The sequence below is a fragment of the Nomascus leucogenys genome, chromosome 17, assembly GCF_006542625.1.
Source record: "Nomascus leucogenys isolate Asia chromosome 17, Asia_NLE_v1, whole genome shotgun sequence".
Lineage (NCBI taxonomy): Eukaryota > Metazoa > Chordata > Mammalia > Primates > Hylobatidae > Nomascus > Nomascus leucogenys.
The window spans coordinates 50,159,338-50,184,255 of NC_044397.1; the positions used below are offsets into that span (position 1 = coordinate 50,159,338).

A 24,918-nucleotide genomic window follows, 5' to 3' on the forward strand; every position below is an offset into this window, starting at 1 on the left:
TCATCTCTGAGGCTGACTCAGAGCAGGCAGGTTTTTTTTTTTTTTTTTCTTGGCACAGGGAAATCTAAATGAGGGAAGAAATATTTATAAGTGATGGCTCTGGGAGCTGCTTGTGGGTGGACAGTGGTGCCCTTCCTGAGTGGGGAAGGCAGGGGCATCTCTGCTGCTGTCCTTGGGCACTGCCTTTCAAGAGCACCACACTGCCCCTTGCATGCACCTACAGACAACACTGAGTGACCCGCCTCCATCCTCACCGGTCTGACCTGGAGGCAGCTGACTGAACCAGCTTTTAGGAGGCACTCATGTGAGTTTGTGTTAGACAGAAATGATTGAGTTGATTGGGTTCAGGAGAAAGACAGAACTGGCATCAAAATCACCTTCCTGGCACATATGTTCTCAGTCCTCCTGGTTTTAGCTTAGGCCTCCACACCACCAGAGACTCCCTGAAGATTTTCTAATACACAGATGCTGCTTTGGGGCAACACGTGGAACTGACTCTCTTTCTCCCCAGATTTGCTGTAACAGCTTAGTCCCTTAACATTTATAATAAATCAATTCATGACAAGAAATAGAAAGTCTCCTAAGCACAAGAATCGCTTTTTGAGTGCAGGTTAGATATTACCAGATTTAATGAAAATGCATATTACCAGAATTGAGGGGGTGTGAAATTTGGTAGTAGTGAAAAGGAATGAGAGGAGTACACGTGGCAGTGCTTCCCAATACCTTCCTGGGAAGAGAATGCTGACAGGGTGTGCCAGAAGCCATGAAAACTTCCATGGAAAGGGGAGGAGGCTCCCTCAGATTGCTTTGAGCTATATTTTTCCACACCAGGGTATCATTTCCAAGCTGGTGGTTGTAACTAGTGTAGTTTCTAAACTTCCGTTTTTTGTTTGTTTGTTTGTTTGTTTTTCTGATTCATTTTGGATCACAGATTCCATATTCTCACTCTCCATAGAGACACAAAAGTAGGTTGTAGAGAATGTTAACTGCATCTTTAGGTTGAGCTTTACTTGACCATGATTCTCAAGAATAAACCGACACAGCACACAATGTAACGACTTAGCAGGAGGCTCCTAGAATAGTGGGCATGCGCCAGGTGGTTCGTATGCACTATTTCGTGTAAACCTCAAGGCAAGACAGAAATACCTCTCTCCATTCTGTAGACAAAGAACCAAGCTTAGAGACCTTCAGTGACCTGACCATGGTTGGGTCACTGTTCAGGCACAGAAGCAGGCATGCGGCAGGTGCTGTGTGTGTTTATTCTAGTAAGTCACATTGTCTTTAAATGTGGGTGACACCATCATTTATTCAGCCTTTAGTCAGACTTTAGTCACATCTCAGCTTTTCAATTTCTTGTGCTCTTTACAGTTAGAATCTAGACTTACAGAAATATATGTCATCAGAGAATCCAACACACTTTTCTTCTAAAATAGAAGTCAAATAGGTAGGGTAGTGCGCAACCTGAGTGCAAAGATCCTTACGCATTTTTTGGCATTTTGCTCTTGAAGCTGCTTCACTTATTAATCTTTCTGGGCATTTCTGTCTGCAAAAGGTAAGAAGTTGATATTTTCTCTTAAGTGTGGTGGTTGAGTTTTGGATCTGCTGGCCAAGATTTAGGCCCAACTGGAGGAGAGTAGTCTTTTGGTACATATCTCAGTTATTTCATTTTGGGGGCATAGTAGTTGGACACAACAAGCCTGTTATTCTTCTCAGACATGTAAGAGATCATCAAAGCCGGGTGCCCAAATCATAGATTAGGAGATGGCAGAGCTGATCTGTTGACTTTTTTTTCATAATGTTACTCTTGCACTCTGCAATTACATCAAAAAAAGATGACTTGTTTTCTGGGCGCTGTGGCTCATGCCTGTAATCCTAGCACTTTGGGAGGCTGGGGCGGGCGGATCCCCTGAGGTCAGAAGTTCGAGACCAGCCTGGCCAACAGGGTGCAACCCTATCTCTACTAAAAATACAAAAAAATTAGTTGGGTGTAGTGGCGCGTGCCTGTAATCTCAGCTACTTGGGAGGCTGGGGCAAGAGAATCACTTGAACCCAGGACGCAGAGGTTGCAGTGAGCCAAGATTGCACTACTGCACTCCAGCATGGGCGACACAGTGAGACTCCCTCTCAAAAAAAAAAAAAAAAAAAAAAAAAAAAATTCTGGATTAGGCCTTTAAGGAGAGCATTCAAAGGTTTGGTCCTGTTCATTGCTTTTGTTGGAATTGAGCCCATAACAAAGGTTTATCATATTCATTTATTGCCAGCAGATAACAGTAGCACTGATATTTCCATCTGTTATCACTGCTTTCAGGCCATTCTAATGAAGTCTCCCACTCATCAGCTTTTTGAATGAATGATGTTTTGTGGCATTTGGAAAATTTGTCACATGAACCCTTTTGACTGCAGGCCTTATATTCATTTTATATAGTTATGTGCCTAAAATGGCTAACACGGTGAAACCCCGTCTCTACTAAAAATACAAAAAATTAGCCAGGCGTGGTGGCAGGCACCTGTAGTCCCAGCTGCTCTGGAGGCTGAGGCAGGAGAATGGCGCAAACCCGGGAGGCGGAGCTTGCAGTGAGCCGAGATTGCGCCACTGCACTCCAGCCTGGGCGACAGAGCAAGACTCCGTCTCAAAAGAAAAAAAAAAATGGCACCTCTAAGTATTTTTGGCAGCTAAAAAGTGATTTCTGAGAGTGAAAGGATGCTTCATAGTTTGCACCCTGGTGGGCTTTGGGCTCCTTGACTTTGCTCCTTTCCTTTCTCTTGTGGTTTGTTCCTGGTGGGCTGGGCATGCTGATTGCAGAGACAGTTTCCTTAGCAAAGCTGCTGGGCGCACTTGTGTTTCATTTCTGCTCCTGGAGATGTAGTAATTGACAGTGTTGAGAGTTGAGGAATGCTGAAAGGTAGAATTCCTAATAACTCATAAAAGGTTATTTTGGGGGCATGGAGATAGGGTCTTTCACGTGGATTCAGTCATTTTAGTTTTCTTCTATACAGCAAAATAATGCCTACAATAAATCTTATTCCAGTTCCATGCACACGATGTGACAGACATTCCAAAGGGTGGATCGTGGATTATGATGACACAGAAAACTGCAGCTTCTAGACATTGCCACAGAAAAGCACACAGACTTTGGAAACCAACAGACCTGAAGTCAAATGCCGACTTTCAGCTTGCTCTTGTGTTACCTTTGCAAGTCAGTTCACCTCTTTGAGACCTTAGTTTGCTCTTTTGTAAACCGCCTAACTCTCAGGGTTGTTACAATGTTAAGTGAGATTTCACATGAAAAGCACCTAGTGGATCACAGGCATTCCATGTATGGCAGCTACGGTTTTTTGCCTTCTGATTGAGCTGGAATGAAAAGAGTTTCTACATCATTGGTCATTAGGGAAATTCCAGTTAAAATCACGATGAGATACCAGTACAGTACCAGATGGCTAATATCAAAAAACAGATAATAAGTGTTAGTGACGATGTGGAGAGACTGGAGCCCTCTTACATTGTTGGTGGGAATGTAAAGTAGTGCAGCTGCCTTGGAAAATAGTTTGACAGTCTCTCAACAAGTTATGTAAGGAGTTACTGTGTGACCTGGAAGTTCCACTCCAGGTCTTGGAGTGGAATGTACGTACCCGTTCCACTTTTCTTGGTATGTACCCAAGAAATTAAGATATCTGTCCATGCAAGGACCTGTGTGCAAATGGATATAGCAGCATTATGGATAACAGCCAAAATGCAGTATCAACCCAGATATCCATGGGCTGGTGAATGGATAAACAAAGTGTGGTGTCTTCATAGAGTGGAATATTGTTCAACACTAGAAAGGAATGAATTGCTGATATATGCAGCAACATACAATTCAGACATAAGAGACTGTAAGTTGTATGATTTTCTTTAATTGAACCGTATAGCAAAGGCAAGACTATGGATAAAGATAGAAAGCAGATCAGTATTGCTTGGGGGCTGGGGTAGGAGTTGGAATTGACTGCAGAACAACATGAGGGAACTCTCTGAACTGAAGGAAAGGTTCTGAAGCTGGATTGGGGTGTTGGAGGCACAGCTGTATACATTTCCTAAAACTCATCAAACTATATCTTGAAAATGGGTGATTTTATAATGTATAAACTAAACCTAAGTAAATTGAGCTAGAACTTGGATCACCTGATCCAAGTATCATAAATTGTGATTTATATTGATAATTATGTTTTAAAAGACAGCATAGTTTTCAGAACGCTTTTGTTCAGCGGGCATGAGTAGGAGCTCCTGGGTGCACATGTGTGTTGGGTCTTGCAGCGAATCCAGTCCTTTGCACTCATTGAGGACCCTTTTTTTTTTTTTTTTTTTTTGAGACGGAATCTTGCTCTGTCACCCAGGATGGAGTGCAGTGGCGCCATCTCAGCTCACTGCAACCTCCGCCTCCCAGGTTCAAGCGATTCTCCTGCCTCAGCCTCCCAAGTAGCTGAGACTACAGGCGAGCGCCACCACGCCCATTTTTAGTAGAGATGGGGTTTCACTGTGTTAGCCAGGATGGTCTCCATCTCCTGACCTTGTGATCCGCCAGCCTTGGCCTCCCAAAGTGCTGGGATTACAGGCATGAGCCACTGTGCCTGGCCCATTGAGGACTCTTATGTGTCCCTTGTCTCTTGCCACAACAGCCTCTATCATCAGAATTGAAGGCTTCAGTAGAGAGATATTTTAAAAAGAAATCACACCATCCAAATATAACACTGTGAATTTAGGCTTATGCTGTTACATTCTTTCTCCTATGAATATGTTTATTTTTACATTGTTGAAATTAAATATATATAATGTGTTTTAAATTAACTATATGAAATAAACATTTTCCATGATAAACCTTCTATGAATACAGCTTTAATTGCTGACTCTGTGTTTGAGTATACCCTTTCTAGCCTTGTATATTATTTCACAAACTTTATCTATTAGTTTTTATTTCATTCCTAGCTGGAGAATGTTCTTTCTTGTTAACAGTTATATTTTCTTATTTTAAATATTTTTCTTTTTTTTGAGACAGAGCTTGCTCTGTTGCCCAGGCCGGAGTGCAATAGTGCGATCTCAGCTCACTGCAACCTCCACCTCCCGGGTTCAAGTGATTTTTCCTGCCTCAGCCTCCCGAGTAGCTGGGATTACAGGCATGCGCCACCATGCCCAGCTAATTTTTGTATTTTTAGTACAGATGGGGTTTTACCATGTTGACCAGGCTGATTTAAATATCTTTTCATATCCAGTTTTCACTTCTTTTTTGGGTACTAAGTGGTCTGCATTTTAAAGTAAAATTTAATAGAGATTTAAAAATAAAATGTACAAGTTCCATACAGGAAACTTGGAGACCGACTAACAAAATGTATAGTGGAAAACAATCATCTCTAGTACCAGCTAAAACATAATTAGTTGTCAGTGTTTTGGTACATGGCTTTCCATATTATTTTCTGTTTCCTATAATGTATAACAAAAAATACAATTCTAGATGTACTATTTTATTGACCTTTTTTTCTTAGCGAAATATTCCTCATTATGTTTGTCTACATTCTGATGGTAAATACCTACAAATACATCTTTTGGATGTCTTATAATTTTGTTAGCAAAACCCATTTTGAAAATGTTGGTTATTTCTAGTTTTTTAAATAACATTTGTTCTCAATTGTTTAAACTTGCCGAAATTACGTACATTTTAAAGATTTTTGATACATATTGAAAAATTGTCTTCTTGAGGCATTTTATTTTCCCAACAATTATGTGATTTTTTTTTTCCCTTATGCTCTTGTCTACAAAGGGTACTATGGGATTTTTTTATTACCAATTTGATGGGTTAAAAACCATACTATTGTAATTTATATTTGGTTGTTAATGAATATTGTCTCTTAAAATAGGTTTATTGGCCTTTTGTGTTTCTTTGAAAAATTCTCATATGTATCACTTTTATTATTTTTCCTGTTGGAATTTTTCTTTTTCTCATTGAATCATGTAAAGTCTTTATTGATAAAGATATCAGCCCTATTATATTTGGATAGTTTCCTCTGCTTCTACCTTTTAAGTTTGGTTACTGATTAATTGTCACCTGCTGGGGATGAGGCTTTTTACCTACTGGAATGAGGGGCCGTGAGGAGGTCTTCCCTGTCCTTCTGTTGAACACGAAAGCAGGTAAAGCAGACCAGCTGTTCGGAGTCTAGGAGAGTTGACAGAATTTCCCCTGGGATCTGTGGTTGGGATTCGTTTAAGGTTTACAGCCTGCATCCCCGGATCTCATCTCTGATCGTTATTTGCTGGCCGTGTATGAATTTCAGGTGTGGTTTCTTCTATAAGACGGGGATCTTTTATTTCTGTTATTTTCTTAAGAGTTTATCTGCTTTCTTCCCTCTAAGAAATGGTGCTTGTGAGAAGCCTCATACTCTCTTAAAAAATCAAGGTTTCTTGGAGATAAGACATTCCTGAGAAACAAAATGTCCATAAACCTGGGGATTAAGTAATTAGCATTTAGGCAACTGATTGAAATTCCAGTACAGGAATTTAAAGCATGATCGGTCCTATTTATTAATTGAAATTCAGAGACCTTGAGATAATTGCCTGTCATCCCCTGCATAGATTTTCTCTCTGCATTGAGTAGGCTACCCCCTGCCCTCTGCTTCTGTCCCTGGTCCTGAGCATCAAGCCTGCCAGCACCCGCGAGGCTCCCTTTGTTCTCAGCCTGTGCGGAGTGTAACGAGCCCACTCTGATTGGGCTCAAGCTGAAAGCAGCTGGGATCTCATTGCCTGTGTGTCAAGTTCTGCTTTTGATGAATGCAGAAGCAGTGTGAGGCACAGCAGGGGGCCCCTCCCTTTTGAAAAAGATGGAGTCCTTGGGCTGATCTTCTTTGGGGCCGTCCCACCATCCTGAAGCAAACCCTGGACTTCTGGCCCGGGACAGACTGTTGGCCAAAGCTGTTGCCGTGATAAGTAACATAAGGATCCTTACTTTGCAGAGGTCAGTGAGACAAGTCCTGTCAGTGAGCTGCTGGTTTGCAAGTTTGTCTGCTATTTATCTAAAGATCTCACCTTATCCCCTGAACTTAACAAAAGCAGAACAGGTGGAATTTAGGTAAAATCCATGTTGTTTTGGATCCTTGACCCTGCTGTCCACTCCCTCATGTCCCAGAGTCACAAGCTTCAGTTCCTGCCAAGTCAGCTGTGTCTGCCTGTGGTGTGGCTCTGTTTTAGCCTGGGATAGAAAAGGGAGAAGCACCCATCATCAGTGTTGTCCTGCGTCCTTCCTCACTCAGCGCACATGGAGGAGTAATTTATGTCACTCTGAGGATTACTAGTGGAGATCAGCAAGGTTTATTCTCTGGGGCTTATTTAGATCCTGCCTAAATAGGGATAACTATATTTGGGATGGCTTAACTACATCTATAGATACCTTAGTCCTTGAACCATGGGCGTCCAGAGTCCTCCTTGAGCAGAGACATCTTTCAGCCCTCTCCAGTGTGAACTGTTGATCCCCTCAAGGGAGTTGCTCCTGAAGGTTTCCTCGTGAGCCCACACCCTCTGCCATGTTCATAGTTTGTAAGTTGTATGTTACTGTTTTCATGAGCTCTTCAAGAAGCATGTGGCTCTACGTATTGTTTCTGCTCTGCACACGGAGGGAATATCCCACAGGTGCTCATGCAGGGCTGCTGTTTTCCCAGAGCCCAGGACAGCATCCTGAAAACTGAGGATGCCTGCTAGGTAACAGAAAGCAGGTGACCTCCCCTCACACACATAATTTCTGTTTCCAGAGATGGTTGATCCTTAAGAAATCATGGTATCTTCGTAAAATGTGGGTAGACTGACTTTTCAGAGTGGGCATAAAACCTGGAAATTCACTTTTTTCCCCCTTAGTTTCCATACATTTTAAGGTTTTTTTTTTTGTTTGTTTGTTTGTTTTTTTTTGTTTTTTTTTTTAGAGAGGTTTGTTCCTTTTAGGGAGATTTTGGAAAACTAAATACTGTACACGTGTAAGGCATTACATATTTAAAACCTTTGTTCTCGAGAGGTTTGGTAGCATTGCTTCTGCTTAGATGATAGAGTACCACGTAAGATGAGCCTTGGAAGTTGTTTGTTCCAGAGAAGACACAATTAGGGACAGAGGTGCTAGCTGGTGTGGGATCAGGAAACGATGCCCTAGTCTGGCCAGGCATTTTGATGCAATCCCAGTTTCTTCATAAAGTAGGGAAGAGAGCCCATACTCCTTTTTTTTTTTTTTTTTTTGGAGACGGAGTCTCACTCTGTCGCCCAGGCTGGAGTTCAGTGGCACGATCTCGGCTCACTGCAAGCTCCGCCTCCTGGATTCACGCCATTCTCCTGCCTCAGTCTCCCGAGTAGCTGGGACTACAGGCGCCCGCCACCACGCCCGGCTAATTTTTTTGTACTTTTAGTACAGACGGGTTTCACCGTGTTAGCCAGGATGGTCTCGATCTCCTGACTCGTGATCCACCCTCCTCAGCCTCCCAAAGTGCTGGGATTACAGGCTTGAGCCACCGCGCCCGGCCGAGAGTCCGTACTCTTAAAAACGAGGAGACTGAGACCCAGACTGGCTGGCGGTGTGGCTGGCAGGTTGCAGTCAGGGTCAGAACCCAGAGCTCTGGTTCTTTGGCTCCTCCTTTCCCTGTGGGTTCCCTTTTGCTCGTCGACTCTGGTGCTTCCATGTGACCCAGCACGGGGCCTTCTTTCTGCCTCCTCCCGCTTGCTTGTGAGGCCACATCTGCCTCCCTGCTGGTGATTGGGAGTACTCTGAAGATCCCTCTTATTTGTCCCTGGTAAACTCCCCTTTGACCACAGCTCCAGCTGTCTGGCTTTGTCCTGAGTCCTGGTGCTGGTGCTGGATTTGGAGTTTGGACTTGGTAGGCAGAGACTGCCTTTCTCATCAGACTTCAACTTGGCAGCACCCGGCTCTCAACCCTGGGCTCCTCGGGCAGGCGTGTGCCTCTCCACCTCCTGGTCTCCATTCCCATCACAAGGCTGCGTCCTCCTGGATTGGGCAAGCTGACTCTGACACCTGGTGTTCAGTTAGCAAGCATTTATTGAAGGAAAGCCTCAACAACAACAATTATCAGGACTTATGCGTCCTCATTTTGGCGTTTTTCAGTTGAATAATGAGACCTGTGACTTTGCTTTCTTCATATTATCTGGCTGTCAAATGGAATCATGCCATGCATTAACTGTAGTGAGATAGTATATGTGTGTATTATTACGATGTTGGCATTCCTCAGGAGAAAGCTGCTACAAAAGTCCAGCTACCAAAAACAGTGAAGCAGTTTCCAGAATATTAGCAAATTTCAAACACACTAATTTCAGCAGCAACAAAATGGAACTACACTTTAATGCAAGGTAACTCTGTTTAAAGGTGCTTTCTGTTTCAAGAAATGTAGCCTTAATATTTTCTTAAGAATAGTTTTTGTAAAGGAACAAACTGGGGTTAAATTTTTCAAAATATGATTTATTTGGGTAGCTTAGTGAGAAATGATAAAAGGTTATTAGCAAGTAACTGAGCAAGAGTAACCAACAAGTAGGCAGCTCTGAAGTTAGGGAATATCCCAGAAAAATGCGGGAAGAAGAGTAGGATGGAAATGGTGCCCTTCACCCGGGAAGGCCCCAGGAAGGGCCCCCAGAAGAGTGAGTGTCTGTGCGAGTCTCCTGTGAGCACTGACCTCACAGGCATCTACCCTGCTTAGTTGCCCCTGGCCTAAAGGGGACATGTGTGATCATGTCATGATAGTCTTTTATAAATCTTTTCAGTCTGAGAAGTGGTTTTAAAAAATACTTTCTACTTTATTATCTGAAAAAAACATTTCAAAAGTCAAACTACATAAAAAGATATTCTCAGAAGAATTTCGCTCTTGTCCCTGTCTTTTCCACTCCACCCCACCCACCCTCCACAGGTAAGCATTTTCATTAGCTTTTACAGAGACAAATCTCTAAATTTAAAACATTTTGTTTAGGAAGTGAGCATTGCAGTCTGGGCCATATACTGGGTGGTCTTCAGTATGTGTGAAGAATAAAGAGAAGTTTGGAAGTTTTATAAAAAGGAGAAATGTAAGGGATTGTTTTGAAAGAGAGTTGTTCACTGGCACTAAGTAAAGTTTTGGGGAGCTGGCAAGCTCTCATTGGTGTGCAAGCTCTCATTGGTGTGTGATGGGGCTGGGTAAGCTAGTCTGAGAGTCAAGGCAGGCAGTTTCAGCAGCCAGGCTTGCCGAGAATGATCTGAGTGCTTTGCCCCTCTGGCCTTGACTCTGTTAGTTGGGTATGACAAGAATGACCCAGTTCTTACGATCAATTTTCACATACTCTGTCCTTCCTGTGATTTTTTTTGAAAAAAAAAAAAAAAAAATGTATTGGTATATAATAATTGTATTTATTTATGGGATACATGTGATGCTTTGATGTGTGCAAACTATGATTCTTTTAGTGTAAAGCAGGCCAAATGTACACATTTCCTTTTGCATCAAGGATGGCATACTGGACATATGTTTTTGTTTTTGCCTATGCTTTTTCACTAACACCGTATCTTGGGGATCATCTCACACCAGTTTTCAGAGGCCTTTGTTCTTGCTGGAGGTGGGCAGAGTGGATTCCTCAGGGGAGCTCTCGTGAGTCCAGAAGACACTGTGCTGGGGGCTCTCTGTTTTGCCACCACAAAGAAGCTGTGTGACGCAGAAGAAGACACCCACCAAGGGCCCTGGTGCCTTAATTTGTAAAGTGGTATTCCTCATATACCTGTATCCCAGAGACAGTGTGCATTCAGAAGTGTGGCATTATTTTGTCTGATTGGAAGAAAAAGTCCTTTCTGAAATGCAATGCATTAGTGATGGAGATGTGCTGCCAGAGTATCAAGTGGCTGCTTTGGATCTGGGAACGCTTTAGACCAAGAGGAATTGCAGTAAAGGCCGCTATGGAGGCCAGAGCCTGTCCTTATTTCCAGTGCCAGCCCGTGCGCCTGGCTCTCGCTGCGTGGCTGTGGCCTGTCTCTGCGGAGCAGCCCTGGAGCAGCCAGGCCCCAGGCAGGTGGGGGGCTTCAGGCTTGAGTTCTGATGTTCCCTGGCCTCACTTCTTGATTGTGTGGAACTTAAGTGTCAGCTTCCAGGAATGTTTGGTTGTCAGTGGCGGTGATGGAGAACAAGGGAGACCCGTTTAAAGTGCCACATGGAAGGCAGACCTGGTTTCTCTGTTTATCACAGAAGACTCTAGTGAAATGAATTATAATTTGGGGCAGAGACCTGAAATTGCTCTTCTGTGCCAAAATAAATTGATTTCGTCAGCAGTCTGAGCTTCATTTCTTAAACTGGACAGGAGCTAACCTAGTCTAAATAAAACTCATTTTCTGTTAATAAAACTAGGTCACTCCAGGCTGCCTGAGTATGCTTTTGAGTGTCTTAAAGCACATTCTCCAAAATCCAGGGGTTCATGTCATTTTCATAACCCATTGAATGTCGCTGGCGTGACATTGGCACTCACCTCTCCCATGGCATGCCACTATAGATGTGGGGCCTGTCTCTAACTCCATTCCAGCTGCAGGGCAATCGTGGCAGGAGGGCATTGCTGTACACCTGCTGGGGCTGCGGACAGGCTAAGAGGGAGCTGATCCAGCCACCCTCCCACCAGAGGAGGGGCTTTGGGCAGGACGGCCCTGCCTCGCCCAAAGAAAGCTTTGTTTGCCGTGCCTTTGCCAGTGTTCCTGCTGCTGGGAGCTTTGCACCATAATGTTTTGAAGGTTATTTACACATGGGGGCCAATAAACTATATCATGGAGGTAGGAAGTTGTGAATGTAAAACAAAAATGACAGCACGAATGGAATAATTTTAGAAAAGCCTTGTTCAGATAGGAAGAGCATCTCTGCATAGAGAGCTCCCTGAGCAGTGGGGATGCTGGCCTGCCTCACTTGCTGGAGGTTTGCGAGAGCCTCCAGGTGGCATCTGGCCCCTGCTCCGATGCCTGTGCGCAATCACCCGCCCCGCCCTGCCCTGCCCTGCCCTGCCCTGTGGGGCTGGGCCCTGCCTCCCGGATGTTAGGAGCTGGACTTACCTGGAAAGCCCAGGAAGGGCTCCCATTGTCTTTCCTTGTTCCTTTCTCTTCCTGCACGTGAGAGGGCAATGAGTGAACCGTGACTCGCAGCATCTTGCAGACGTAGGTCGGAATGCAGCTTTAGCATATTCTGAAATATACAGCTCTAGAAATGCTAAATCTATTGGAGAGGTCTTTCTAAAACAAATTGGGGGGCAGTGGCAATCTTTGCAGTGCTTTATTTCTAGCATTCTTATGTAATCTGAAGTATCATACCAAGTACATTTTAAACAGTGGATTGTCTTTAATAAAATGCTGACACACAGTGTATATAGAGATATGAAAGGCTACGAAAAATAGAAAAATAGATGTTTTAAAGAAATAGTCATGAGAAAGGGGGCGGCTCTCCCTGTAATGCATTGTCTGCCCTGATATCCCAGCTTTTCATGGGTTAAGCTGTGTCTTCTCATCCTTCTTTGCTGCCTTTGTGAGAGCTTCTCAACAACATGCAGATTCCTGAGTACTGAAAGACTTTTTCTTGCTTCTATTTGCAGTGCACAGAAGCCAAAAAGCATTGCTGGTATTTTGAAGGACTCTATCCAACCTATTATATGTAAGTATTTGCACCTTTCTGTGGTTTCATTCTGTGGCCATACCTTTCTCTGGGAATTGTCTTGCTAAAGTTCTGGGTGTGGAATGGGGAAAGCCCGGCGTGGCCCAGCCTCTGCTGCGGTGCCAGGCTTGCCTCGCTGGGGGATGAGTAGGTGACCTCACCGTGGTATCTGGCCCACTCAGACCAGTTACGCTGAGGACAGCCTGAAATCCTGTGCCTTGTTCTGTGATGCAGGTGAGCTCACGTGAGGGTTTAAAGGGGGCGAGATGTCTGTGGAAGGCAAATGTTACGTTGGCTTATACACATTTTCCTAGGCAAAGAGAGCAAGGATCATAGGAGCAGATCTGTGGCCTTGAGCAGGACAAGAAACAGTCCTCAGCGGAGCCACTGTGACAGTGTGTGTGTGTGTCTGTGCATATGTGTGGGAAATCACAATGATCACCTGTCTCTGAGGCCTCCTCGCCAGAGAGCTGCTGTCACAGTCTCTTGTGGCTCTTGGCTCAGAATGGGTTATAATCCTTCCGGTGCCCCCTCAGTGTCTGTCAGTCTTTCTGTAATGAGGGCATTGCTGCATTTTCTTCCTGTCGTTTTTGTGTGTTTTTAATATCTGCTGTGGGAGCCACCAGCCCTGTGGAGCCACCTGCCTTGGTGGCCACATTAACTCTCCAGGTTATCAGTCACTGTTTTTGATTCTGTTTTGAAGTTCCTTAGGTATTGAGTTGAATGCCCTAACCAAATTTTCCCAAAAGCTCTATTATTTTTAGTATTGAATTTTGTGAAACCTGAGATTCTTCAGGCATATATATTGTAGTCTAGCAGAAACACTATATATTCTAGCATATAGGGTAATTGGATAGGAGATATATAATAATAGGAAAAAGTTATTTTTTTAATCTGCCAGAACATACATTTTTCTTACCTGTCATTATTATTATTATTATTATTATTTGAGATGGAGTCCTGCTGTGTCACCAGGCTGGAGTGCAGTGGCGCAATCTCGGCTCACTGCAGTCCCTGCCTCCTGAGTTCAAGCAATTCTCGTGCCTCAACCTCCCTAGTAACTGAGATTACAGGCGTGTGACACCATGCCCAGCTAATTTTTCTATTTCTAGTAGAGACGGGGTTTCACCATGTTGGCCAGGCTGGTCTCGAACTCCTGTCCTCAAACAATCTGCCCGCCTTGGCTTCCCAAAGTGCTGGGATTAGAGGCGTGAGTCACCTCGCCCAGCCTCTTACCTGTCATTCTTGAGGAGCCCAGTATAGGAGGGAAGGGCTGTGTATCTGTGAGTGGGGGTAAAGCACGCGGAAGCTGGCCATGTTCGTCATCTTGGTTTCATACTGACAAGCAGGAGTCAGTGTGCCCCATGGCGTGGGGGCCCTGGAAGGAAGCCTCTGCAGCTGCAGAAAGACAGACCCCACTTGGAAAATAAAGCAGCAGCATAAGGACTTGGGCTGTAATTACAGAGTTGTCAGGTTGAAGAGAAGTGGTTGTGGGATAACAGGAAGAGAAAATATTTTGGTTCTTCTCAGCGTAATGAATTTTCATCAGTACGCCTTATTTCCTTGTTCAGCTTCTTGCGCAAATGTGGACCTTTTGCCTCCTCCTGTGTGCTCTTCCTTAAAAACCTATTTCTCCAATTGTTTTATAGATCAGCTTTATCAGAGCTTGGGCGTCAGAGGTCATTGCTGTTCTTGTATTGACTTGTTCATTTGTTCTTTATTCATTCACTTGTTCCCTGCATATTTTGAAAGTGTTTTGCATTGCATTGAACTGGAGACAGGGAATACAAAGACAAGCCCTGCTTTTGTCACTCAGGCCTGTGGCCCAGTTTCCTTTTACGCTTTTTTCTTCCAATGGTGGGGAAAAGGATCCAGAACTCCCTAGGTGCACTGTCCAGAAAAAGGGAAAAGTGAAGTCACTGTGAGAACACGAAGTTCAGCATGAGAGTAACAGCAGGTCTCAGTTATTAAGTACTTACTCCAGGCCCCGGCATTGACCTGTGCCCTGTATGTGAATTAAGGTCTTCTGATCTCATGATGCCAGGAAACCCCAGCCCCACCCACTAGTCTTCTCTGTTCTGCCTCTGGTCTTTCTGTTTCTCCCCTCTGTTCCCAGTGTCCTCACCCGAATCCACATCTGTGAATGTCCCTCTGAACCATTGCCGAAACTTTCTAGCTAGTCTCCTTTCAGCCTCTTCTCCCGTCCAGTTCTCATGTCTTTGTAAATTTCTGTGTCACTTTTTTGCTTAAAACCATCAGGAACAATGTCCTTTTAACAATAAACTTTCAAGAGAGCATCTGGCTTTATCTTCCTTCTTTATTGTGAGTCTCATGAGGGCAACAAGTTATAAATACTTGGTTTCCCAACAAGGCATAGGATAGTGCCTGGCACACAGCGGCCATCCTTGATGTTGAGTGGATGCATTTTCTTGCAGTTCCCACCATGCAGTCAGCAGCGCCAACCCATGTAGGGGACCTTTGATCATTCCCCAGTTCTCTGAGCCTCTTCTGACTCAGTTCCCTGTCCCCATAAGAGTTTGTTCCTCCCCTGCTGTTTTGGCTGTGAGAGAGTGCTGACAACAGCAGCAAACTGCACCACCCGGCGAGTGCTTCAGGATGGGGCCGTGGCCTGTGCATTCCATAACCCTGCTGCCTGGCCCAGTGTGTGGCACCTGATGTTTGTAATCATGTTTGTGCAGAGTTCACATATTTGCTCTGTTACTTTTTTATTTAATTGAGGTGAAATTCAAAGAACAGAATTAACTGTTTTAAAGTGACCCGCGCAGTAGCATGAAGCACTTTCTCTGCGTGTGCGGTCCCCACCTCTGTCTAGCACCAGCCTTCCCATCCCTCCACTCTGTTGTTTACCAGCTCTGTGACATTGTCAGCTGTTTCCTCTGTAAGATGTGACTGCGAATTCTGACCTGCCAGGTTTGAGGCACAGGGCTTGCACACAGCCAGTGCAGAAGTCCCATAAGAACATAACCTACCCAAGGCCAGCTCACCTCTCTGTTACATATGCTTATGAGATTAGTGCTACAGACTCAGTGTGCCACTTCCCTGCACATGCGAGGGACGACAGTGTCCTGACAGCGGTGAACCCAGTGTGGTGCCAAGGAGAAAGTTGGTTTTTTGGGGCCAACCAGCACACATGGGGTGGCTTGTCCAATACCCTCACCGGTCCAGATATTTAATACTCAAAAACTGTCTTCTCCAAAGCTGTCTTCTCCACTGTCCATCAAGTTGGGGTCATCAAGCATTTTCCTTAAAGGAGAATGAGTAGAAATTGCTTAGCTATATTCTACTCCATCCAATCTTGCTCAAGGAGAGGTCTGCTACAAGCAAGAGACGGTAGCTATACCCCCACTGGAAGTGCTTGACCTGCAGGAGGCACAGCCGCCTTAGAGTTAACCTTGAGGGGTACGTTATTGTTGATCACTGAAGCCCACTGTGGTTTCTGCTGCCTTGGTGGAGAAGGCAGTGCAGGTACAGGAGACTCACATCCAGCCCATGCTTGCCCTGCTGCTGGGGGCCTCAGGCGGTGGGGATGCAGGGGAGGCTGGCGGGCTGCCATTGCACACTGCTGTCGGCCGGGCCTCTGGACACATGGCCGGTGTGCAGGGTGCTGTCCCGGGGATGGTGACGGCTGCACTTCATTCATTCCATCCACAGGTGTCTGTGGAGGGCCCACGACATGTCAGTTGTGGTGCGTTGTGGTGTGCAGGACAGGGAAGGTACCTATGCCTCATGCAGCAGTGGTATAGTCATGTGAGAGTGACTAGTCATTTCTGAAGCATCTTCAACATCACATTAAAAAAAAAAAACTTAAATTAGGCTGGGCACGGTGGCTCATGCCTGTAATCCCAGCACTCTGGGAGGCCGAGTCAGGCTGATCTCCTGAGCTCAGGAGTTCGAGACCACCCTGGGCAACATGGTGAAACCCCGTCTCTACTAAAAAAAAAAAAAAAAAAAAATTAGCTGGACATGGTAGCACAAGCCTGTAGTCCCAGCTACTCGGGAGGCTGAGGCATGAGAATCGCTTGAGCTCCAGAGGCAGAGGTTGCAGTGAGCCACACCACTGTACTCCAGCTTGGGCTACACAGTGAGACTCCGTCTCAAAAATATATATATATAATGGATCTCATCTAAAAAGTACATTTCCGGTATATTCTACGTTTCATTTCACCTGGGTAAAGTGCTGAGATTCTCCAAAATAGATATTCCTTACAAATAGTTGACTCAAGGTGGCGTCCTATTTTGTTAGAGGTTGTTTTTTTTTTCCTTCCCCTGCAGAAAATATATTTCAAACAACACCTCTGTTTTGTGAATGTAACTCACCATGTGGAATGCATTGAGGAGGGAACATCTAGGTTGCAAACTTGTTGTAGAGATTTTACTCCTATATTTGATAATCTGATTTCATTTTGTCTCACCGGAAATCCCAGGTGGCAGCCGCCTTCTCCCCACTCTGCCTGTCCCTGCATTTCATTCCAGCGTGCCAGTCAGTAAGCTAACAGAGACTGATCTCTTTTAATGAAATGTAGGTTTTCTACTGTAGCTACCTAGATATGCAAAATTATTCTCACCTGTTCTGATTTCTTTGTGCTAAATGATCTCTCTCTTTCTACCCTGTCCCTGCATCAAGGTTTATTTCATTTCCTTAATTTGATATTTTTCCATTGTTGGTCTGGAAGACTGTGTATTACATGTATAAACAAGATATTCGTATTTTTGAAGAAAAAGACCCTTTGGTATCTGAACAGAAAAGCAACACATTCCTGTTCCCTCCAATAATGTTTCTTTCCCCCTTCACTACCTGCCTTTCCTGTTGCAAGCTGCCCTTCCAAGAGCCCTGATCAAAATGTGCCTTTCTGTGCTTTGGTTCAGGGCTTACTAGGTGTCTAGTAACGTGTGGTTTAAAAATAGCAAGTGGCTGTGTGGCCTCAGCAGCTCCCCACCCCTTGACTTGCATTCTCTCCTCAAGTCAAGCTTCTGCTTGGGCCTCGCTCCCTCAGCTCCTTTGCCAGCACTGCCTGAAACAGGGGCCACCGTGTGAGCTTCCTGGAGCCCAGAGATGAGAAGATAAAGGTAGGAACTGACCGAGGAGCATGTTTTGTAGGATCCAAAGCAGCCAACAGCACACTTCCCTGTCAGTCTAGAAATTGCTGCCGACTAAGGTGGTGTTTGTCAGAGAAGAGCCTAGATGCAGGCCCACATCCGGGAACTCAGTCCAATGTCCAGGTGTCTGCAGGGAGCACTGGATCCTCATCAGGTGACAGGGAGCTCCTGCCTGTCACAGAGTCTGTGCATGCTGCTCCTGTGGCACAGAGGGGAAGTGGAGTGGTAAGGGAGGAGGTAGCTCCAGGTGCTATTCAGCCTGCGGCTTCAGTTTTCTTAAAAAAGGTGTGGTCGTGGTGCCTGCTGCACTGGGTTGCTGTGCAGTATAAATACTACTGTGCATGTGAAATACAGAGTAAGGACTCAGTCACTATTTGGGATGCCTATATTCTCCCTAATATTTGCAATTTCATTTGGCACATTTTAACACTGAGCTTGGAGAAGACTGGGGGTTCTGTGCCCAGAGGTGGCTGATGGTTCTGCTGATTTTATCTGGGGACCTCTGCCCCAGGGGACAAACTCACCTCGCTGCCAGTCATGCTCTTGGGGACGCTGTGGGAGGCGGCCTTTCCCAGCCCGTCTTTGATATCTGCCAGAGGTTACCTGGGCCTTCCTTGGTGCCTGAATGGACACCACCACCTCTTTGTAGGTAGTGGGAGGCCTCTTGGGTCAGGAGCAGTGACTATAAGAAACATCACCATCTCCACTGAGATTTCCAGCCCAGCTGCTCCTCAGCCCCCTAGAGGCCACCCGGCTTACAGCCACCACCCCTGAGAGGACTTGGGTGCGCGGAAGAGCAGAGAGAGGGCGGTGGCTTGGGAGGCAGCAGCAGGCTGGAGGTGACAAGGCGTGCCTGTATGCCATGGTGTGGACAGAGACCTCGGGAGGCTCCTCCACAGCTGTGTGTGTCACACAGGGTCCGGGGTTTATCCAGCAGGAGGCAGAGCCCATTCCAGCAGCACTGCATGGCCCCAGCTCACTACAAGGACAGCTGAGACTGCCCACTTCTTTGCATCTACCTTTGCAGCAGGACAGAGCAGAGGACAGCTCCAAGTTGTCCCAGACTAGCTGAGACACAGAGTCTGCCAGATACACAGCCTGGGAATGCAATGGCTGACATTTATGGAGTGCTTGCCTAAGCACTCTGCGGTGTTATCTCCAGAGAGCTGGGGATGAGGGTCTCTCTCTGCGGCCCATACCCCTCTTTGGTGCATGGGTACCATGCTCCTTCACTGGACTTACTGTTGCTGAAATAAAACATCTGTGTGTCTTCTCCCTAGACTGGGAGCCTGTCTTGCTGATTTTTATACCTTCTGTGCCCTTCAGGGCCTGGCCCATAGAAGGCACTCAGTATACCTTTAGTAATGGAGACAAGTGGTGGCTTAAGGAGAGTTGGAGACAGAAGGAGTGATTCTGAAAGCATTCTTTGGGGATGGAAAATATTTAAGGGGCTGGAGTTCAAGAGATCGTCTCTAGATCTGCTGTGCCATCAGGTTGCTGTGTGATCTTGGGCAAATGTCCAACTTCTCTGGGCCCCACATCACCTTCAAGGTCTCATCCCGCTTATTCCACAACACCGTGGCTGGCTGCTCGGAATAATTTAGGGCCTAGAGAATAAAAGATGAATGGCTGAGCAGGCATGTGTGTTGTAGCAGAGACAAGCGACAAATGGGAGATGGATTTTAGCTCATTAAGGGTCCAGCCTGCTTGCCAAGTACAAAGCGACCACCTCATCTCTCCTTCCAAGCCAGTGAGTCTTTTTTCTTCTGCAGGTCTTGGTACTGACATGATGGTGTGAGAAAGGGTGCTGCTCCCAGTCAGGCGCTGGGGTGGATCTGGGAGCCTGGCTTCACTGGACCAGATCTTATGGTTCCTTAGACATATCAGGTGCTTTCTGACAGTTACCCAGACTTCAGATGATGACTGTTTCATGTGACTTTAATAAGCCAGAGAGAGAGCTGGCTATTTAGATGTGCAAATTTCTTGTTACTGTGAATTGAAATGAATCTCTGTCCCCCAGAAAATTGAGGGTGGGTTAGAAATGGTTGAGTATTCTTGACACCAATGATTTAAAAGTGAAAATAGCCCTGTGGCCCTTTGAAGAGCTGGGAAGAGGAAAAGATTTGGCCCCAAAGGTGGTTCTTTACTTACCTCCATTCTCAGAATGCCAGGAAACCCTAAGACCATCCTCATCTAGTTTTACTGACATGGCAGCTGACACCAGGAGATGCTAAGTCTCCTTGGGCCTGCCGCATCTTTAGAGGTCTTTTGCATGACTAGGTCACATCTCTGGCTGCCACATGGATGGGGCAGAGCTGCAGGGCATTTGGGTTCTGGGTGTTCTGTTTGCTCACTTATTTTAGTTTTTCCTTCAGATCTAGGTACCACTGAAGGAAAGAATGTGGGGAAGCTTCTTGGAAGTCAACTCCACTGAGACGATAGGGAATTCACACACTGCCAAGCTCAAAGGAGAGCATGGAAGGGAAAAAATGGATGGCTGCATGTTGTCAAACCGCTGGATAAGGGGAAGATAGGATCCATGAAACAGAATTAAGGAATACGATCATCAGTGTCATGCCTTACTGAGTACCTGTAATTTCCAGAGCACCACTAAAGTGGGAGGGAGCCAGTGTGTAGGGATGATGGGAAGTTAGCGATGAGGGAGGCAGGGCCTGTCCTGGAGGAGCCCAGAGTCCAGGGTTTATCCAGCAGGAGGCAGAGCCCATTCCTGCCAGCACTATGGATTTTGACCAGGCTGCTTTCAGGCCGTATTCCCAAGTCTCCTGTTGGAGCGTGAAGCTTCTTTTTAAAGTGCTTACATTACCCTGTGTTGTTGGCTGCCTCTGGGTTCATTTCTCTACTGTGAATAATTAATGCTGTGAGTGGATGAAGTGCTGTTCACAGGTGTCAAATCAAGATCCAGAGACAAGGTTGGCAGAGCCAGCACCGCTGGGCCCCTTTACCTGCCTGCTAGGGGTGCAGATGCCAGAGTCAGTCCCAGGCTCCCTGGACACAAGGTCACCTCTCACCAGCAGGCACCCTTTATGGCTCTGCGGACAGACTCTGAGCCTGTTGGGGAGGCCCCTCTGTGCAGAAGTCAGCTGGACTCTTTCACTGAGCTCTCCTCCCGCAGCACTGGGGCCTTCCAGGATGCATGGAAGAGGGCATTGGGGGCGGGGGCACTTCCCTGGCTGAGTGCTCCATACGCCTGCTGCAGACCCTCAATATTCTGCCATCAGGAGATGGAGCACAGCCTTCGGGTTGCAGCCTGGAGGGGGCAGATATTGAAGAGCAGAATTTCTTTTCTCTCAGTTCTTGTTGGATTTAGCAATGAAGATTCCTGGTGTAAGTTGAAGACACCTTCTCTATAACAGGGAGAAATTTTCGCTGGTGATCTTCTGCTTAAGAACTTTAGACCCCTAAAATGTGACCTTGATTTATTTTTCTTTTCTTTTTTTTTTGAAACGGAATCTCTTTTTTTTTTTTTTTTTTTTTTGAGATGGAGTCTAGCTCTGTTGCCCAGGCTGGAGTGCAGTGGTGTGATCTCGGCTCACTGCAAGCTCTGCCTCCCGGTTTCACGCCATTCTCCTGCCTCAGCCTCCCAAGTAGCTGGGACTACAGGCGCCTGCCACCACGCCTGGCTAATTTTTTGTATTTTTAGTAGAGACGGGGTTTCACCGTGTTAGCTAGGATGGTCTCGATCTCCTGACCTCGTGATCTGCCCGCCTCGGTCTCCCAAAGTGCTGGGATTACAGGCGTGAGCCACAGCGCCCAGAATCTCACTCTTGCCCAGGCTGGAATGCAGTGGCACGATCTCGGCTCACTACAACCTCCGCCTTCCAGGTCCAGGCGATTCTCCTGTCTCAGCCTCCTGGGTAGCTGGGATTACAGGCACATGCCATGACACCTAGCTAATTTTTGTATTTTTAGTAGAGATGGGGCTTCACCATGTTGGCCAGGCTGGTCTTGAATTGACCTCAAGTGATCCGCCTGCCTCGGCCTTCCAAAGTGCTACAATTACAGGTGTGAACCACTGCGCCCAGCTGAACTTGATTCCTTTTGACTATACATTGTGAATATGCTTCTAAATCAGTATACAAAGCCCCTCATGCTTTTTGATAGTAGCAGAGTATTTCCTGGGGATGCCTCATCATTCATTTATACAGGTAGTGCCTATATTTAGGAGTTTTTGTTTTGTTTAACTATTGAAGGTTCTCAGTTCCTTGTCTGTAATTCTTGTAAACCCAGAAAATCTGAGACGGGTGTCAGTTAATTTAGAAAGTTTATTTTACTAAGGTTGAAGATGTGCACCCGTGTCACAACCCCAAGAAGTCCTGACAACACGTGCCCAAGGCAGTTGGGGCACCGCTTGGTTTTATATATTTTAGGCAGACATGAGATATCATCAATATGTGTAAGAAGTACATTGGTTCATCCAGAAAGGCAGGGACAACTGGAAGCAGGGAGAGGGCTTCCAGGTCACAGGTAGGTGAGGGACAAGTGGTTGCATTCTTTTGAGTTTCTGATAAGCCTTTCCAAAGGAGGCAATCAGAATATGCATCTATCTCAGTGAGCAGAGGATGACTTTGAATGGAATGGGAGGCAGGTTTGCCCTGAGGAGTTTCAGCTTCAATTTTCCTTTTAGCTTAGTGCCTTGGGGATTCAAGATATTTTTCTTTCACATTCTAAAATTTTAAGCTGTGCTCATAAACAAATTTTTAATAATTCACTTGGTAGCAAGAACATATTTGAGCAGACATGAGGCTATTTATAGTCTTTTAAAATTCCATTTGGTATGATGTTTCATATATTTTAATGCTGGCTGTATTATATGAGGTGAATTTGCAGAAATTGAATTGCTGAATCAAAGCTTATTCTTATTTTATATTCTGCTAAATACTGTCCGACTGCTCTCCCTGAGGGTCATCATGATAACAGGCTATCATTGCCTGGGAGCACCTGTTTCAAACTGTCCCCACCAGTACTGTGTTAACATTTTAATCAGTGTCCTTTGTATGCTTTGAGTTCATATTGTTTCCATCTTTGCTGATTTCCCTTTCTGCTGCAACATCTGTTCTGTTTAAGTCAAAACCTTTACAAGGTTCCGAAACCAAGGTGGATACCTGGGCTATGCATAGAGGAATGAGATGGGGTTGCTCTCAAGCTCATGTCTGGTGTAGAAGACAGAGGCCTCTAACAGTTAACCACAATATTGCACATGGTGAGAACTGTAGAAATGGTCCTGCCAAGGGAGGAGCAGGACAGATCGGGGAGGGCAGGGGATGGTGTTGGGAGAGACCTCACAGGGCTGATCTTTGAAGCGGGGCGGAGCAGTCAGACTATGGGAGGAGTGCAGGCATGGGAGCATGAAGGTGCAGGGTGCAGTGGGGACCATGGGGCTGGAGTCCAGGGTGCCTGGTGGATGGCAGGAGATGAGATGGGAAAAGGAGGGAGAAGCCTAGCAAGAAGAGTCTCAAATGCCGTCTGAGGGGCTGAGACTCCCTGCTGCATGCAGCATTGTGGCAGGCCAGGTCTCACCAACACAGGCCTCCATAACAAGTGTTTCAGTACTGAGTGGTTAAGTTAAATATTAAAAGCTAAAAAAAAAAAAAAAAAAAAAAAAAAAAGCCAGTGTCCTTATATAAAGGCTGGGATGTAACAAAAGCCCACCAGGAGTTTTGCCTAGGCCTTTCCTGGGCCTTGAAGCATGACAAAATAATGAAGGAATTCTTAACATGACCCATTTAGGATTAAATAAGTTTTATTTGGTGTCTGAAGAAACTCCCCAGGCCTCCACAAACAAGTTTATTGCGGGTCTGAATGAACTCCCCAAACCTCTGTGATTTAGTAGGAGACAAGATAAGGGTAATCACCCCAGCACCTGGACCCATTTAGATTAAGTGAATTTACTGAGGCTCCAAAAGAAGGTCTTGAGGACTGAGACATTAGTTATAATTTAAAAGAAGTTAATCACTTATGTCTTTAGATGACTGCACACTTACAGGTAGACATAGCTTAGAAGGTATATAAGCTCTGGAAAACTTTGTAATTTTGAGTTGGTCTGGCCATAATTTCCAGGCCTTCTATCAGTAACTGGTTGCAGAAATAAAAATTCTCTTCCTCCCCAGTTCATCTGCATCTCATTATTGGGCCACAAGAAATAGCAGCCTGACCCTCATTTTGGTCTAGGAACAGTATGACGACACGGTCCTCTGGTCTAAAGGGGAGGAGGTTGTGGTTGTAGTAAAGGCAAGACAGAGTCCGACTCCTGTGGAAATAGGGCAGAGGAACAGGCGGTGGGCATGAAAAGCATCTCACAGAAGAGTCGATATAGAGGTAAAGGGAGTCAAATAAATCAGAGGTTTCTGGTTGGGAAGACAGAGAGAGACCATGAAAAGAATAGGTTCTGGGAAAGATTCAGTGGAAGACTGAGTAGAGAATGTCATACATGCATGTGAGGTTTGGAGTTCTTGCAGAATACCCAGGAAATGGAGCCAGTGAGGAATTCACTTTTGCAGCAGAAGTGGAAGAGGGCAGGATGTAGTCCAGAGCTGCAATGTAGACTTAAGAGTTCTGAGCATTTGCTTATAACAGCTAACCAGCTGCTATAGTGTGAATATGTGTGTCCTTACAAAATTCCTGTATTGGAACCTAACACCCAATGTATTAAGAGGTGGGGCCTTTGGGGAAGTGACTTAAGTCATGAGGGCTCTGTCCTCGTGAATGGGATTACAAAAGAGGTTGCAGGGAGCTCCCCTGCCCTCTTTTGCCCTGTGAGGACACAGCAGCAAGACATTTATGAAGCAGGGAGCCCTGACTGGATACCGAATCTGCTGGGCCTTGATCCTGGGCATCCCAGCCTCCAGAACTATGAGCAATCAATTTCTGTTGTTTATAAATTACCCAAGCTGTGGTATATTGTTACAACAGCCTGAATGGACTAAGACCAACTCAAGTAAAAATAGAGCTGAGAAAATAAGCCAGGTGTGAACCTCAGTGTAGGTTTCCGGATTTTTTAGGTACTAGAATCTTATCTCCCTTCCTGATCTCATTGCCAAACTCAGCTCATTACTTTAGTATTTATCATGCCTGTGTGATTTCAATGATAGGAAATTTATTATAAAATTAAAATTGATAATAAATTTGAGACAGGGTCTT

The 24,918-nt window shown here is 45.5% G+C and overlaps 1 protein-coding gene across 2 annotated transcripts in view; it reads left to right on the forward strand.

Moving 5' to 3' along the window:
* Nucleotides 1-24,918, forward strand: part of VOPP1 (VOPP1 WW domain binding protein) — a 102,807-nt gene that overhangs the window by 39,272 nt on the left and 38,617 nt on the right. For both annotated transcript variants that reach the window (XM_030797047.1, XM_003275018.3), the window contains exon 2: nucleotides 12,584-12,642. In XM_030797047.1, the coding sequence (XP_030652907.1) occupies nucleotides 12,584-12,642 (59 nt within the window). The remainder of the gene's footprint in view (nucleotides 1-12,583; nucleotides 12,643-24,918) is intronic.